Source organism: Cervus canadensis, chromosome 11 (genome assembly GCF_019320065.1).
Source record: "Cervus canadensis isolate Bull #8, Minnesota chromosome 11, ASM1932006v1, whole genome shotgun sequence".
Taxonomy (NCBI): Eukaryota; Metazoa; Chordata; class Mammalia; order Artiodactyla; family Cervidae; genus Cervus; species Cervus canadensis.
In genome coordinates this window covers 58,377,482-58,391,796 of record NC_057396.1, presented here as the reverse complement: position 1 = coordinate 58,391,796, position 14,315 = coordinate 58,377,482, and the positions used below count along the sequence as shown (strand labels likewise).

Below are 14,315 nucleotides of genomic sequence, written 5' to 3'. Positions count from 1 at the left end.
CTCATAAGTGTTAACCCAAGAAAACGGAGAACATATGGCCATTTAAAGATCTGTACTCAAAAGCTCATAACCATCAAAATGTCCATAAACCTCAAAATGGATAAACAATTGTAGCATGACCTCACCATGGAATACTACTCAGCAATAGAAAAGGAACAACTACTGACACATGCAACAACATGGACGAGTCTAAAAAGTATTGTCCCGAGGGAAAGAGTCAGATACAAAAAACCATGTACAGAAGAGTCCATTTATATGAAATCATAAAAATGGCAACATTACGGTGACAGAAAGCAGATTAGGGCTGCTAAGGGCTGGGACTGGGGGAGTGGGGAAGATTCACTGCAAAGGGACACAAGAAAATATTGGGAAGTGACAGAAATACTGTAGCAGCTCATGATTGTGGTTATAGTGACAAAACTGTACATGTATTGTCAAAACTCATCACTTAGAATTGGTGAATTTTATTATATATAGATTACACCTCAATAAAGTTAATTTAAAATTGTAAGGCACTCAGTCGGGATATGCTCGCCCGTGCGTGCGTACACTGTTAGTAAATTTCTTCAGGATAGTGTTTTCTGTTGCTACTTATCAGAAGATGGAGGTTTCACTGTGACATACTCAGTATCAGAACTCCACTGAGTTCTTTTACTTTTACAAAGAAATTCATAGACTGTTAGCAGGACTTCCAAGTTTTGTTTAAACCTTGGTTTTGCAAAAATATTTAAATGTCTGACCATCTTAAATTTATGAAAATCAAAGAAACACACCAAGTTCTCTCGTAAATTTACTATATATTTTTTTCAACAATTTTAGGCATTTGGGTAATTGATAAATTGGGTAATTGATAAATAAGACAGTTAATACACTACCTGGTCATGAAATGCAGTGGACAGAGCAAGTCAGGAAGAAATTCAGCTCTCTCTAGACTCTGCAGAGTAACCCTTGAACAAGTCATTTAAATGTTTCAGGCTCACTGTTTCCTAATATGGAAAAGAAGATAAGAAGACTGAAGGATGTTCTAGGAACGCCTGAGACTCTTTCCAGTCACAGGCAAGTGTGTCTTCATTGTTTTGGGCCTGTGTGGGACAAAACAGCTTGTACCAAGTGCTGAGACCGTGAGACAACCAGGAAGAAGAACGTTTTCAGGACTTGTCCAAGTTAAAGGCTACTTAAAAGTCAGACTTATTAATGGGTGTTTAATCAACAAAGATGCAATTCTAAGACACGACCAGGGTATATCACAGATCCACATGTATAGGAATTATTCATTGCATGCTAATCATAGGGTTGTGGGTGGGTTTGTTGGGTTTTTTGTTTTTATTTTTGTTTTGAGAGTTCTCAAATGTACCATAACGAGAGCTTATAAAGACGCAGTCTGTTGAACCACCAGCTTCACCTCAATTTGTGAAAAGGACCTGAGTTGTAACAAGAGCCATAAAGAATGGTAAGGTTACATGTACTTCACCCTACGATTTATTTTACTATGTGACGTAACACTAAAGCTCTCACTAAACTGTTACAGCGTTTGTACCCTGATGCCCTGTTAGAGAAGCTAAGAACCACATGATGTTAATCATGCCCTTTCGGAGGTTGGTGAACGGATTCCAAAAATAAAATGAAGGTCTAATTCACATGGTCATACTCTCTACCCTTCTTTACTAAAGGTGTTCTAGGAGCTGAGAAGTCTATACACTGTAGAGATGCCTCCAGTCACACACGTGTAAATGGATGTTTACTGAAGGCAGGGACAAATGTCACCCAAACAGCTACTGTAGAGTGAATGCAGTGAAGCAAAATTAAAGCCTATCCATCAAATATATTACAATCTGCTTGTGACAGCATCTTCCTCACTAGACTGCAAGCTCCAGGAGGGCCAAGAATGCGTGTGCCCATTTGCTGCTGGATTCCCACTACACAGGGTGCACTCAATCAACCCTGACTGATTAACTGAATAGAGACACCACAGGGCTTCCCTGGTAGCTCAGCTGGTAAAGAATCCACCTGCAATGCCAGAGACCCCAGTTCGATTCCTGGGTTGGGAAGTTGCCCTGGAGAAGGGATAGGCTCCCCACTCCAGTATTCTTGGGCTTCTCTGGTGGTTCAGATGGTAAAGAATCTCTGCCTGCAAAGCCGGCCACCTGGGTTCCATCCGTGGGTTGGGAAGATCCCCTACAAGGGGTATGGCAATCCACTCCAGTGTTCTTGCCTGGAGAATCCCCATGGACAGAGGAGGCTGGCGGGCTACAGTCCATGCAGTCACAGAAGAATCGGACACAACCGAGCGACTGGGCACAGCACAGAGACATCACAATTCAGTCTGGTCCTGCACTTTAGAAATGCAGAACTCTGTCATCCACTTATCTCATAAATCTCACCAGGGTCTGATTTAATAAACTAAAGTGCTAAATGGGAAATATTAACTGGAATAACAATTGATTTTTTTCATCTGAATATGGCATGTTTTACTGATCAACTAGGTGATTACACTTTGGAGCAGAGGTGCTTTGTGAACAGAGAATTAAAGAAGGGAGAAAAAAACCTACAAAAAACCAAAAATAAAATAAAATAATAATACAAATGAATCTGTATACAAAACAGACTCAGTGATACAGAAAAACAAACTTACCAAAAGGGAAACTGGGGATGGGATAAATTAGGAGTATGGAATTAACTCCTAATTAGGATAAATTAGGAGTATGGCTCAGATAGTAAAGAATCTACCTGCAATGTGGGAGACTTGGGTTCAGTCCCTGCGTCGGGAAGATCCCCTAGAGAAGGGAATGGCAACCCACTGCAGTATTCTTGTCTGGAGAATCCCACGGACAGAGGAGCCTGGTGGGGCTACAGTCCATGGGGTTGCAAAGAGTCAGACACGACTGAAGCAATTAACATACAACACATATGGAATTAACAGACACAAAACTACTATACAAGTAACAAGGATTCACTATTTAGCACAGGGAATTGTATTTAATACCTTGTAATAACTATCAAGGAAAAAAACCTGAAACATATATATATATATATATATTTATATATATAAACTGAATCACTTGCTGGACACCTGAAACTAACATAATATTGTACTAATAAATCAACTATGCTTCAATTTTTAAAAAATCACCATTAGAATAAAAGGGTAATAATGGTACAGGAAAGATCCACTGGTAAAGGCTAAAATTAGTGAGTTGAAGTTTAAGCAGAAACAGGATATTTGCAAAGTCACACAGTACTGCAGGGCTTCCCCAGTGGCTCAGCAGTAAAGAATCTGCCTGCCAATGCAGGAGATGCAGGTTCGATTCCTAGGTCAGGACGATCTGTTAGAGAAGGAAATGGCAACCCACTCTAGGGCTTCCCTGGTGGGTCAGATGGTAAAGAATCTGCCTACAAAGCAGGAGACCTGGGTTCAGTCCGTGGGTAGGGAAAATCCCCTGGAGAAGGGAATGGCAACCCACTCCAGTATTCTTCCCTGGGAAATGTCATGAACAGAGGAACCTGGCGGTCTATAGTCCAAGGGGTCACAAAAGAGTCATAACTCAATGACTTAACAGCGACAATAATAACAAAAGTACTGTAAGTAGATAGGGTAGGTGGTCCCCAGAGAAAAAGAGCCAGGCACGATTTTCTTCATATAAGAAGCCATTTTGACCTAAGCCACTTTGTGATTTAAGCCTGGCCACAATGCTTGCCCTTGAACAAATCTCAGTATTTCTGTAAGATAAATATTATGATCTGATATCTGATATCTTGGAGTTCTGTAGGAACTAAGGCCCCCCACCCCACTAAGGGGGAGGGTAACTACCTGTTGAGATGGGAGTCTGGTCAGAACTGAGGGAATGTCACCATGTTGACCTTTTCTGATCCTCCCGACTTCAATCATCAAGAGCTTCAGCTCTGGCAACCTTTATCCCAATTCCAGGCAGAAGTCTCTGGTCAAGCCCCTTCATGAACATGAGGTACCCTTGGCTTAAAACTTCCCCAGTTTTGCTGTTGAGGGAGACATTGCTTTGGAAAAGATCCCTGGTATTCTCCTTACTTGCTGCAAGTAATAAATCCTCCTTTTTCACCCCCCCACACACACAATAAAGTATTTGGAAGTAGAGAAACTTATGGGAAACATTAAGTTACAGCTGACTGATCCTTACTCTAAGGATCTCTGTGTTTAAAGAATTAATTCTTTTAGAATCAAATAACCACCTTGGATCAGTGCCAACCAATTCTGACAAGGCCAGCCATCTTCCCTTTTTTATATTCTGTATCAGCTATTAAACGTTATGCACCCAAATTCCATCATGTGCAGGGTAAGCGGGTGAAGGTTTTCTCCCCACACCACCAAGCAATTCTCAGACAAGTGTGCTGCAATTCTGACGCTACCTACCTAGAGCAGCATCAGATTCCACAGGTTAAGGACACAGTCCTACGGGACTCTCCCCCCAACCCCGCTTCGGAGGACAGTCCCAAGTCCAGGGTGTCACCTGTGCTTCTGACAGACTGGCTGTGGGTGGGAAGTTCCAACCACCTCTCACCCCCTTTTATTCGATCAATTTGCTGAAACAGGTCATAGAACTCAAAGAAACATTTTACTTACTAGATTACTGGTTTATTATAAAAGGATGTAACTCAGAAACAGCCAAATAGAAGAGAAGCAAAGGGCAAGGTACGGGCAAGCAGGGTGCCACTCCCCCAGTACCTCCATGTCCTCACTAACCCAGAAGCTCTCTGAACCCCATCCTTCTGGGTTTTTCTCTCGGCTCCATTACACAGGCAAACTTGATTAAATAAATGGCCACTGGCAACTGTACAACCTCCGGCTCCTCCCTCCTCCCCAGAGGTGGGAGGGAGGGGTGGGTAGGATTGAAAGCTCCAACCCTCTAATCTCAAGATTGAGTCCCCTTAGGTTAGGCTGTGCCTCAGTAGCGTAACAAAAGACATCTTTCTAGCCCTCATCACTCAAGAAATTACAGTAGTTTAGAAGTTCTGAACCAGAAACTGGATGAGAACCAGAACATATATTTCCCATTATAAATTACAGCATCACAGTTACCAACAGTATTTCTATCATTCAAACATTATTCTGTATTTTACTTTGCAAGTCTAAAGGCTATCTTTTTGCTTTTAATTTGTAGAACCCCAGATGTGATGCAGGGAAAGATTGAAGGCAGGAGGAGAAGGGAGCGACAGAGGACGAGAAGGTTGGATGGCATCACTGACTCAATGGACATGAATTTGAGTAAGCTCCGCGAGATGCTGAAGGACAGGGAAGCCTGGCGTGCTGCAGTCCATAGGGTTGCAAAGAGTTGGTCATGATTGAGCCACTGAATAACAAAGATATGATTTTAGAGTTACTTTAAACTCATTAGCTATACATTTACACAGTTTGGGAGAGATGTCTGCAGATAACTAATTTCATATTTTATAAATTCTTTTGTATGCTCTCTGCAAGCAGTGATGCCTCCTGACCTGGCCCCAGACTCCGGGGTCGCAGTTTTACCACTGGAGTCCATAGCCCTATTCCTATCTATTATTACAAGGAGAAAAGGGCAAGAAAGCCAGAAATAATATAGTCAGTCATTGATTTTAAACCTCATTTTGATATGGAACTGTGAGAATTTAAGGAAAGTTTTTCTGACCTTCCTAGAAAAAAATATATATACAGACATGTTGATACACCTTTTTGACTGTTCCTGGATTCCCCAACACTTGATCATAGGTCTCAGGATAAGCTGCCTTAAGGATATAACTACATACAATGTCAACTAATATAGTCTAGTGCTGGCTTGACATTAATTTGGAATCATGCCATCAGACTGACAGGATGCCAAAGGCAAGGCCATTAATCAAAGAACTGAACATCCTAACCCAAAGGTACTTCTTTACCAGAAACTATAAGTGATAAAACTACCATACTGGCCATCAACATCCATATTACAGCCATCTCCTGGGTATCTTAAAATGCAACAGATGAGGGAATTTCACTGCAAAGGGTGTCGGGTCCCTGATTGGGGAACTAAGATCCCACAAGTCACATGACATGGCCAAAAAAATTTTTTTGTAATAATAAATAAATAAATGCAATATGCAGTAGCAGTAATACTAACAACTAGTGTTTATTGAGCATTCATTATATGCAGACACTGTTGTAAGAGCTTTATATGAATTCATTTAGTCTTTACAATGACCCTAAGAGATAAGCATATTTTCCTCCTTTTAAAAATGAGAAAACAGATGAAGCTTTCTAACTATACACATTGGAGACAAGGCATGATACAACCACATTAGACTGTTATTAACAGCATGTTTTCTTCCCTGAATACAATGTGACCTAGAGGTATATTTATCAAAATCTATTCGATGATAAACTACAATAAAATGGGGTCCACCAATGTCTGCTTTAAGAATACCATGTTGACTAATAAATTACCTGGCAGGGGTTTTTATCATTTTAATAGAAACATACCTTAAACTCCCAAATGCTTGTACTTTTTTCAAACATGAAGGATTACTGATCATTTGTACTTTAAAGAGATAATATCAACACTGACATTCTTAGACCATGACAATCCCTCTTAAAACTTTCATTTTTGGACTCACTTCAAAAACCCTGAGTATTCCTAATAAAAGACATGAGTTGGAGCATGCTGGGAATACTTGCGGAAATTGCCATCCTCTCATTGGCGAGGCCTGCTTCCTGCCAGGGATCTGAAGTGACTTCACCACACACAGTTAGTACACTGAATCCCCTCGGCCTTGTGGGAACGATGCCCCCAGGCAGTGAAGTTAGGGTGTGGTGAACTCACAGTCAAAAACTTTTTTTTTAACCTCCACAAGCACAGACCTGGCTAGAACTTTTCAAAACACTCTTAATTAAAGCTGCAATTTTCACTCCACCCTCCTATTTCTCAGAGCATTTCAGACGAACTGGAATGTCACTGAGGCTGGAGGAAAACAGCAATATTCCGAACATTATTCTAAAACGTGAGTTTCTCATGCAATTGAAAATCCATAAGTGACTGGGCTGTTAGTTGTGAAACGGTTGCTATACTTAAAAGCTAATTATTGGCAATTCTATCATACTATTAGAACCCAGCTCAGGGCCACATGTACAAGGAAGGATAATAAAAATATCATCTAAAAACAATGAAGAAAAAAAATAAAAATAAAAACAATGAAGATAATGCTTCTAACCAAAGTCAAATGTGCTTACAGTGAGGTCTTTGCACTCTTTGGGTGCTTGGAGAGCCCGACTTTATTGTTTTCTGTAAAGCTTCATCAGAACCTTCCACAGCATCTTCAAGGCCTTGCTCAGAATCACTTGACTTTGATTTTCCTGCTTCATTTATATTGGACTTGTCAAGGTTTTCAGACATTCTCAATTAAGTTCATTCACTTTCCTAGAGGGAAAAAAATAATGAACCAAAATGTTCTTGCTCTGACACTAACTGGCAGTGTGACTCTAAGCAAATGATTTAATCTCTTAGGGTTTCAGATTTCTCACCTGTAAAATACATGGGCTTGCTAAGATCTTATCCTTATCCCAATATAATATTCTACTTCCATGATTAAACAGATCACCTGTAAAATCACACTTGTAACTATCAAATTCATGGACCTACACTTCACAGAGTAACAAGTTCGAATATTTTGTCCCAATCTGAGTACCATGTCACGAGAACATGGCTTTAACACTATAAACTGCCTGCTTGTATTTTAATCAAACAGTAATTTAATTCTTAAATTCCTTTATTCCTGAGAGCTGAAAGGAAGACTCTGGAAATAATGCTTCTTCATCAGCGTTCAAAGTAAATATACACTGGACTGAGAAGCTGGTTCCCTGATCCTATTACGGATAAGACACCCGGGGATGACAAATGGAAGGCAGAATCTCATGAAGCATTTAAGAAAAATGTGTGGGGCAAATATTTTTATTAATCCCTTGGCAGTCAGCAGAAAAAGATGGTGAGTAAAGTAGGAAGTTGCAAACCACCATAATGTATGTGGTTGGGTGGGGTGTTAACTGTCTCAGGTGCTGATTAGAAGAGGACTAACACTTAACACGTTGGTTTGGGCTAGTTAATAAAGGCCTAGAACATTAACCTCTTATTTACTATAAATGTTTTTTATCAAGTTTTTTTCCCCTAATTTTTTATTGAGTTCTTTATTCCTAATGGGCTTCCTAGTAAAGGAAAAGAAAGACACAACGTTTTCTGCATTTATAATACTGAAAATAATTAGCATTTGTACTAGTAGCACTTGAATATCACAAAATATTTTCATAAGCACTAATTAGAGTCTATTACACACCTGGAAGGTAATCCAAGGATCAAAAGAAATGTTGACCATTTTCAGGAGGTTTGGCAGACTCCTTTCTGCACATTAGAAGAATCATTTGATATAATTATCTGAATAGCAGATAAGCCCATTAAACAGAATGAAGTTACTGGAACTGACATTTTCAGGCCTGTATTATTAATACGAAGGTTGCTTTAATGTCATTCTTTTTGAACCTTCCAGCATCCCACTCCAGACACCCATCTCCTCTGTCCTAAATCCTGTCTGGCTCTGGAAATGCTCCAAGAACCAAAAGGTAACATTACCAGCATCTCCTATGAGAAAGGACAAACAAAAACACTTCTAACTGTATCTTCTTCACATGTTGGGAATGAGCTGAGGATGAAGTAACTCATTCTGTGCAATAAGGAGAAAAAGCAGGATTTCCAGGTCTTTAATATTCAGTTTAGTAAACTAACCCATCCATGTAAGATTTGGTTCAAGACCTATTCCCTTCCCAGGTCATTTGCCCAACCTCACCAGTATTTGTTCCTTTCTCTGAACGCCTGTAGGGATGGATGTTAGACATCTGGCATTCATCACTGCCTTAAAGCCAACTCAAAATATGCTAATTTAAATAGGAATAGAACGATGAAAAGGCATGGTCGAGAGGGGGAGAGAGACATTCTTACAAGGAAATACAGTTAAACTTAAGCCTTAATGGCATTATGAAATCATTAAGCAGGAGAAACTAATTCTTCCCGGAAGGAGGTTGGGATAACCTTCCCAGAAAAGGTGATATTTGAACCTGTCCTTTTGAAAAGAGTAGGATTTCACTCAATTAAAAAACATTTGGAGGGAATTCCCTGGCGGTCCAGTGGCTAAGGACTAGGCACTTCCACTGCAAGGGGCCTTTGTTGGGGAACTAAAAAGCCATGCGGGTGCAGCCAATAAATAAATAAATAAATAAATCAAACAAAACATCTGGAGGAAGAGAGAAGGTGAAAAGGGGGGCGTTTCACTTAAAGGGCACAAGCAAAGGCAAATGAAAATATGCAGAACAAGCAGCAGGTGACAAAGGAGCGATGAGTTGGGGTTAGATCTTAAAATTGCTAGTTCTCCTTAATAAAAAAAGAAAAAAGAAAAACAAAACTCTTCACTTACATTTTTAACTTCTTACAGGCCAGACCAACCACATCCCCCACATATGCTCCACACATATAAGTATATCCCCGGAACAGATACCCACCAAGTATTTACTGTTAGCTGTGTCATCTACTCGGGCTTCCCTGGTAGCTCAGATGGTAAAGCGTCCGTCTCCAATGCTACTTAAAGTCAGTTTATGCGGGAGGGCTGGGCGTTAGTCTCAGACATACCTGGGTTCCAATTCTGGCTCTTTACTAGCTGTGTTAACTTCCGCTGTCTAACTAGCTGTGTAAAACACAGCTACCTACCTCCTGGGTTTGGGGGAAGTGTCAACGACAGGGCGTACATAACGACAGCTGGTGCACAACCGGCTTCCAAAAATGGTAACTATAATTACAGGGCTATACAGGATGCAGCGAGGAACCATTTAACTGCGTGCAGTGTGCTCATTCATTCAACAATCCCCAACTCCTGCCATGCCTAAAAAGGGAACCGAGGGTAGGAGGATCCTCGCACTTGCCGTGAAGACTAGCTGAGCCTCACGCCGAGCCCAAGCTGCTCTCAAGTCTCCGCAGGAGAAAGGGTCTTTCAGCAACAGCAAGGAGCTCTGTCCAACGCCGGCGAGAAACCCTTTCTCCAGCACTCGGGGCCACGCACGCCCAGCGTCCGGATTCCGTTGTAAACAACTGTTTGGGCCGGAGAGGGAGTGGCCGGGCCGGGAGATAGCGAGGCGCGCCTGGAGGATGGCCTCGAGGGGTGGGACAAAGACCGCTCTAAGCCTCATCCTGCCCGCCGTGTCTGCCTCTTCCTCGCTTCCACCCGACATCACTGGGACCCGATCGACGGAAAACGGCGAGGCAATGCCTGCAATCTCGACCTCGTTCCTCGCGTGCAGGCTCCGCAGGGCGGCCAGCCTGCGCACCCGCTTCCCTCACCTGCAGCGGAGCGGGCGTCTTTCCTCCTGCCGCTCGGCCGGGGATCTGGCGGCGGCCGCGGCGGAGGCGGGGAGGATGCGCGGCGGGCAGGGCCGGTTCAACCTCTGCCCCTCGGAGGCCGCATCCCTCGCTGCGCTACGAGCGATCCTCCCCGCCGGCCTAGGGTGGGTAGCGGCCAGCGCGGCGGCTCCTCAATGTCGGGTAGCGGGAGGAAGCTCTCAGCCTGGAGGCGCCTGTACCACATGGGGCGTCGCCATGTTCCTTTACGGAAAGGCGGGAGGCGCGGCCGGATGCCCCCCAGTTGAGGGGCTCAGTGGGCTGCGGACTCGGGGCCGGGAGTCCCCCTCCCCACAGAGGGCGGCGCCATGTTTCTGTACGGAAAGACCGGCTGCGGGGGAGGCGGCACGGAGGCAGCCGAGGAAAGCGAAAGGATTGGCTGTTTCGGTGCAAAGCCTTCCCCGCCCTGGTTTTCAAATTTAAATATTACATCATGGTTTATAGCCACGTTATTTGTTCCCCTCCTCTCCTTTTGGTTGTTAAAAAAAGTCATGCCCACCACCTGGATGGCCAAGTCTCATTTTAACGGCACAGATTCGATTTGGTTTGAGTCACCTCTTTTATCCAAGCGGCCGCTGCACTTTGTCGATAGGAAGAGCGAGACCTTCGCCCTGAAAAGATGGAAGGCAAGGAGGCAAAGACGTCTCACGAGGGTTCAACTCGGTTTAGAGAGCTCAGAAACACAGCACTCAGCATTTTATGTGCCATCTGTATTCCCGAAAGGGAACAGCGTGTTAAGACAAGCTTGTTCTGAAGCCTCCTTCCCCTTTGTCCCAGGTACCCGGGTCGTGGCTGTCCTTAACAGTTGCTGATCCAAGAAAACCATGCTTTTCTCATCCTGTATAGTAAGACAGCAAACTAAACGAATAGAAATAGTTGTGGGGGGCCTAATCTTCAAAAGTAAAGGCTCCGTTAACTTTTATCTGTTCTTTTGTAAAATGCTTTAAAGCTGAACATCAAACATGTATGCCCTAAAATGAAGGTAACAATCAAGCCTCCTACCTGCAGCCTATAAACCTGTTAAATAACTAGAACAAAACAAGATGGAGTGGAGTTAGGAGTTGCTTTCAAAGGCCACTTCTAAATAGATCACACGTGGGCAGTTATTCCTAAAGTATTGAAAGCTGTGTGCAATATTTCAACACCCTCAAGCCATTCATTAACTAGCACATTAAAGTAAGAATTTTTCCTGAAACACAGTTCTCAGAAGAGGATTCACTTTGAGGGGGAGGGAGGTGCCATGAGATATTAACTGGAACTAACATTTAGGAAGAAAACATTCAGTTCTCACTTCAGAGTCTAGAATATACTTTTTGTTGTTCAGTTGCTAATGTGGCTCTTTATGACCCCTTCGACGGCAGCATGCCAGGCCTCTCTGTCCTCCACTATCTCCCAGAGTTTGCTCAATTCAGGCCCATTAGTCAGTAATGCTATATAACCATCGCATTCTCTGCCACTCCTCCTCCTCTTGCCTTCAATTTTCCCCAGCATCAGGGTCTTTTCCAGTGAGTCAGCTCTTTGCATCAGGTGGCCAAAGCATTGGAGCTTCAGCATCAGTCTTTCCAATATACCACAGTCTCTAGATTAGTTGTTCCCAACTCTGACCTCACCTTAGAATCTCCTGGGGTTGGGGGGTGGGATGGATGTTTTCTAAAGCTATCATCTGAAACACAGAGGGATGGCATGGGTGGTGATGCCAGGCAAGAATTCTTAAGCTTCCCAGGTGACTCTAAGAGGCAGCCAGCCTAAAACCACCTTCCTAGAGATGTCCCCCACCTCCAGGTCCCCTACCTTCCTTGAAGCATTTCGTCCATGTGTCCTCAGTCAAACTTCAGTCGTGTTCAACTCTTTGTGACCCCATGGACTGTAGCCTGCCAGGCTCCTCTGTCCGTGGGCTTCTCCAGGCACGAATACTGGAGTGGGTTGCCATGTCCTCCTTCATTAGTATAAACAATTTTCTCATGTGGAGAAGATGCTGCAACACCACTGATTTGACTTGGATGGCTTCTCATCTTTTGCTATATTTTGAATTGTTTCCTTTAAATATTAAAAAACATTAACACATGTTCCAGTTTGCTTTTTGGCTACACAAACTGGAAACTCAAATCACCTCAAGGTAGAGGGAGTTCACTGCCAGGTTACCTAGTCTGGCTGCCGCTCTGGTGGTTGGTACTATTCCATCATCTCCCCAGGACACACAGGATCTCACAATCACTTCCTGCTTCTTGCTGCATTCAGCTTCACTCATCTCTCTACACTACACACTAGCTTCTTTTTTAGTCACTGCTCCTTCATAAAGTAATTTCTCTATTTAGAACTTGATCAGCCAAGCTGATTTTTTTTTCCATCGTCTCATTAGCCTCTGGGTAGACTGGATCAGGGCTTAAAAGTGAAAGTCGCTCAGTCGTGTCCAAGTCTTTCTGACCCCAGGGACTATACAATCCGTGGAATTCTCCAGGCCAGAATACAGGAGTGGGTAGCCTTTCCCTTCTCCAGGGGATCTTCCCAACCCAGGGATCAAACCCAGGTCTCCCACATTGCAGGCGGATTCTTTACCAGCTGAGCCACTAGGGAAGCCCTTCAGATCAGGGCTTAGCCATGGGCTACTGGGATTCAGGGAGCACCAGACCTACAGTTTAAAACTCTGACAGTGCTTCCCATAAACACGACCAATTTTCTTAAAACTTTACGCTTATGAAGTTTGAGGTAAACTGCGGTTTTACCAGATTTTCCATGAAATTAACATTGTATTAGAATGCTTTTTTTTCTAGGACCATGAATATAACTAGAAAGTTCTGCCTTCCCTTGAAGGAGAGGTGTTAGTTTTGTTGCCAAATAATGATGTTTATTCCATTATGTGCAAAATAAAGGTTGCAAATCAGGAAGCACACACACTGTTGCTCTGTCAGCTATGGTCTCACCACACTTGCAGTAGTTTGTTTCTAAAAACTTCCTCACACTTAAATCATGAACTGTCTTCTCTTTCACTTCAATGTAGACAGCTGCCTTCCTTTCCTGCCTATGCAACAAAGCAAAATACACATCACAAAAGAACCCACCTGACATAACTATTCCTTACTCTTTTAGAATTATATTACGTACTATAGATGAGTTCTCAACTTTTTCCTTTTTAAAGACTAGCCAGTATAAGTTATATCTTTGAAAACAAAAGATTGACATGGTAGCATATTGGTACATCATTTTAGTTCTCCTACCCCTCATTAAAAGTCTGAATTTAAAATTCAGTCTCATTTTAATCTTTTGGTTTTATTATTGTAAAAATGCATAATTTAAAATTGTATTATATAAATTACAAGTATTTTATTGCATGCCTATTTACCAAGTATACTGTGACAGTGCAGTTGTTCCAAAATAATCATTAACTTGAATAAAAAGTTGTTGAGACATTAGTTCTAATGACTAATTTACAAGGAATGAAGGACACAGAGGAATATGATACAGGAGAGCACAGGCTTGCAATCAGCTAAATCCAGATTGTGGGCAACTCAAGAACAGCCAACCAGGTTTACTGAATAACAGAGAAAAGAAGAAGGGAGGAGAGACAAAGAGAAAAACCTATAAGATTTAAGAAGCACATTAACCAACTGCAATGTATGAACTCTGTTTGGATCCCTACTTGAATGTCACAGTCATTACAGATCAGAAAATGTGAACACTGACTGCATTTTTGAAGATATTAAGGAATTGTGACTTTGTGTGTGTGTGTAATAATGATACTGGGGTTATGTTTTTAATGTCCTTATCTTCTAGTCATACATACTGAAATTTTGGTGGTTTTTTTTTTTCCTGAAATTTTATAGATGAAGTGATAGGATGTATGAAATATGCTGAGGTGGGAGCCCAGAATAGATTAAACAAGACTGGCCATGAGGTGACAACTGC

At 42.3% G+C, this 14,315-nt stretch overlaps 1 protein-coding gene across 9 annotated transcripts in view; it reads right to left on the bottom strand.

Moving 5' to 3' along the window:
* Positions 1-10,494, bottom strand: part of TCP11L1 (t-complex 11 like 1) — a 34,985-nt gene extending 24,491 nt beyond the window's left edge. Inside the window, exons 1-3 of one of the 9 annotated variants that reach the window (XM_043480764.1) lie at positions 10,356-10,494; positions 8,308-8,372; positions 7,211-7,397 (exon numbers count right to left, since the gene is read on the bottom strand). In XM_043480764.1, the coding sequence (XP_043336699.1) occupies positions 7,211-7,373 (163 nt within the window). In that variant the 5' untranslated portion in view covers positions 7,374-7,397; positions 8,308-8,372; positions 10,356-10,494. The other 8 variants (XM_043480767.1, XM_043480768.1, XM_043480762.1 and 5 more) reach the window with 8 other exon arrangements.
* Between the last annotated feature and the right edge of the window lie 3,821 nt (positions 10,495-14,315).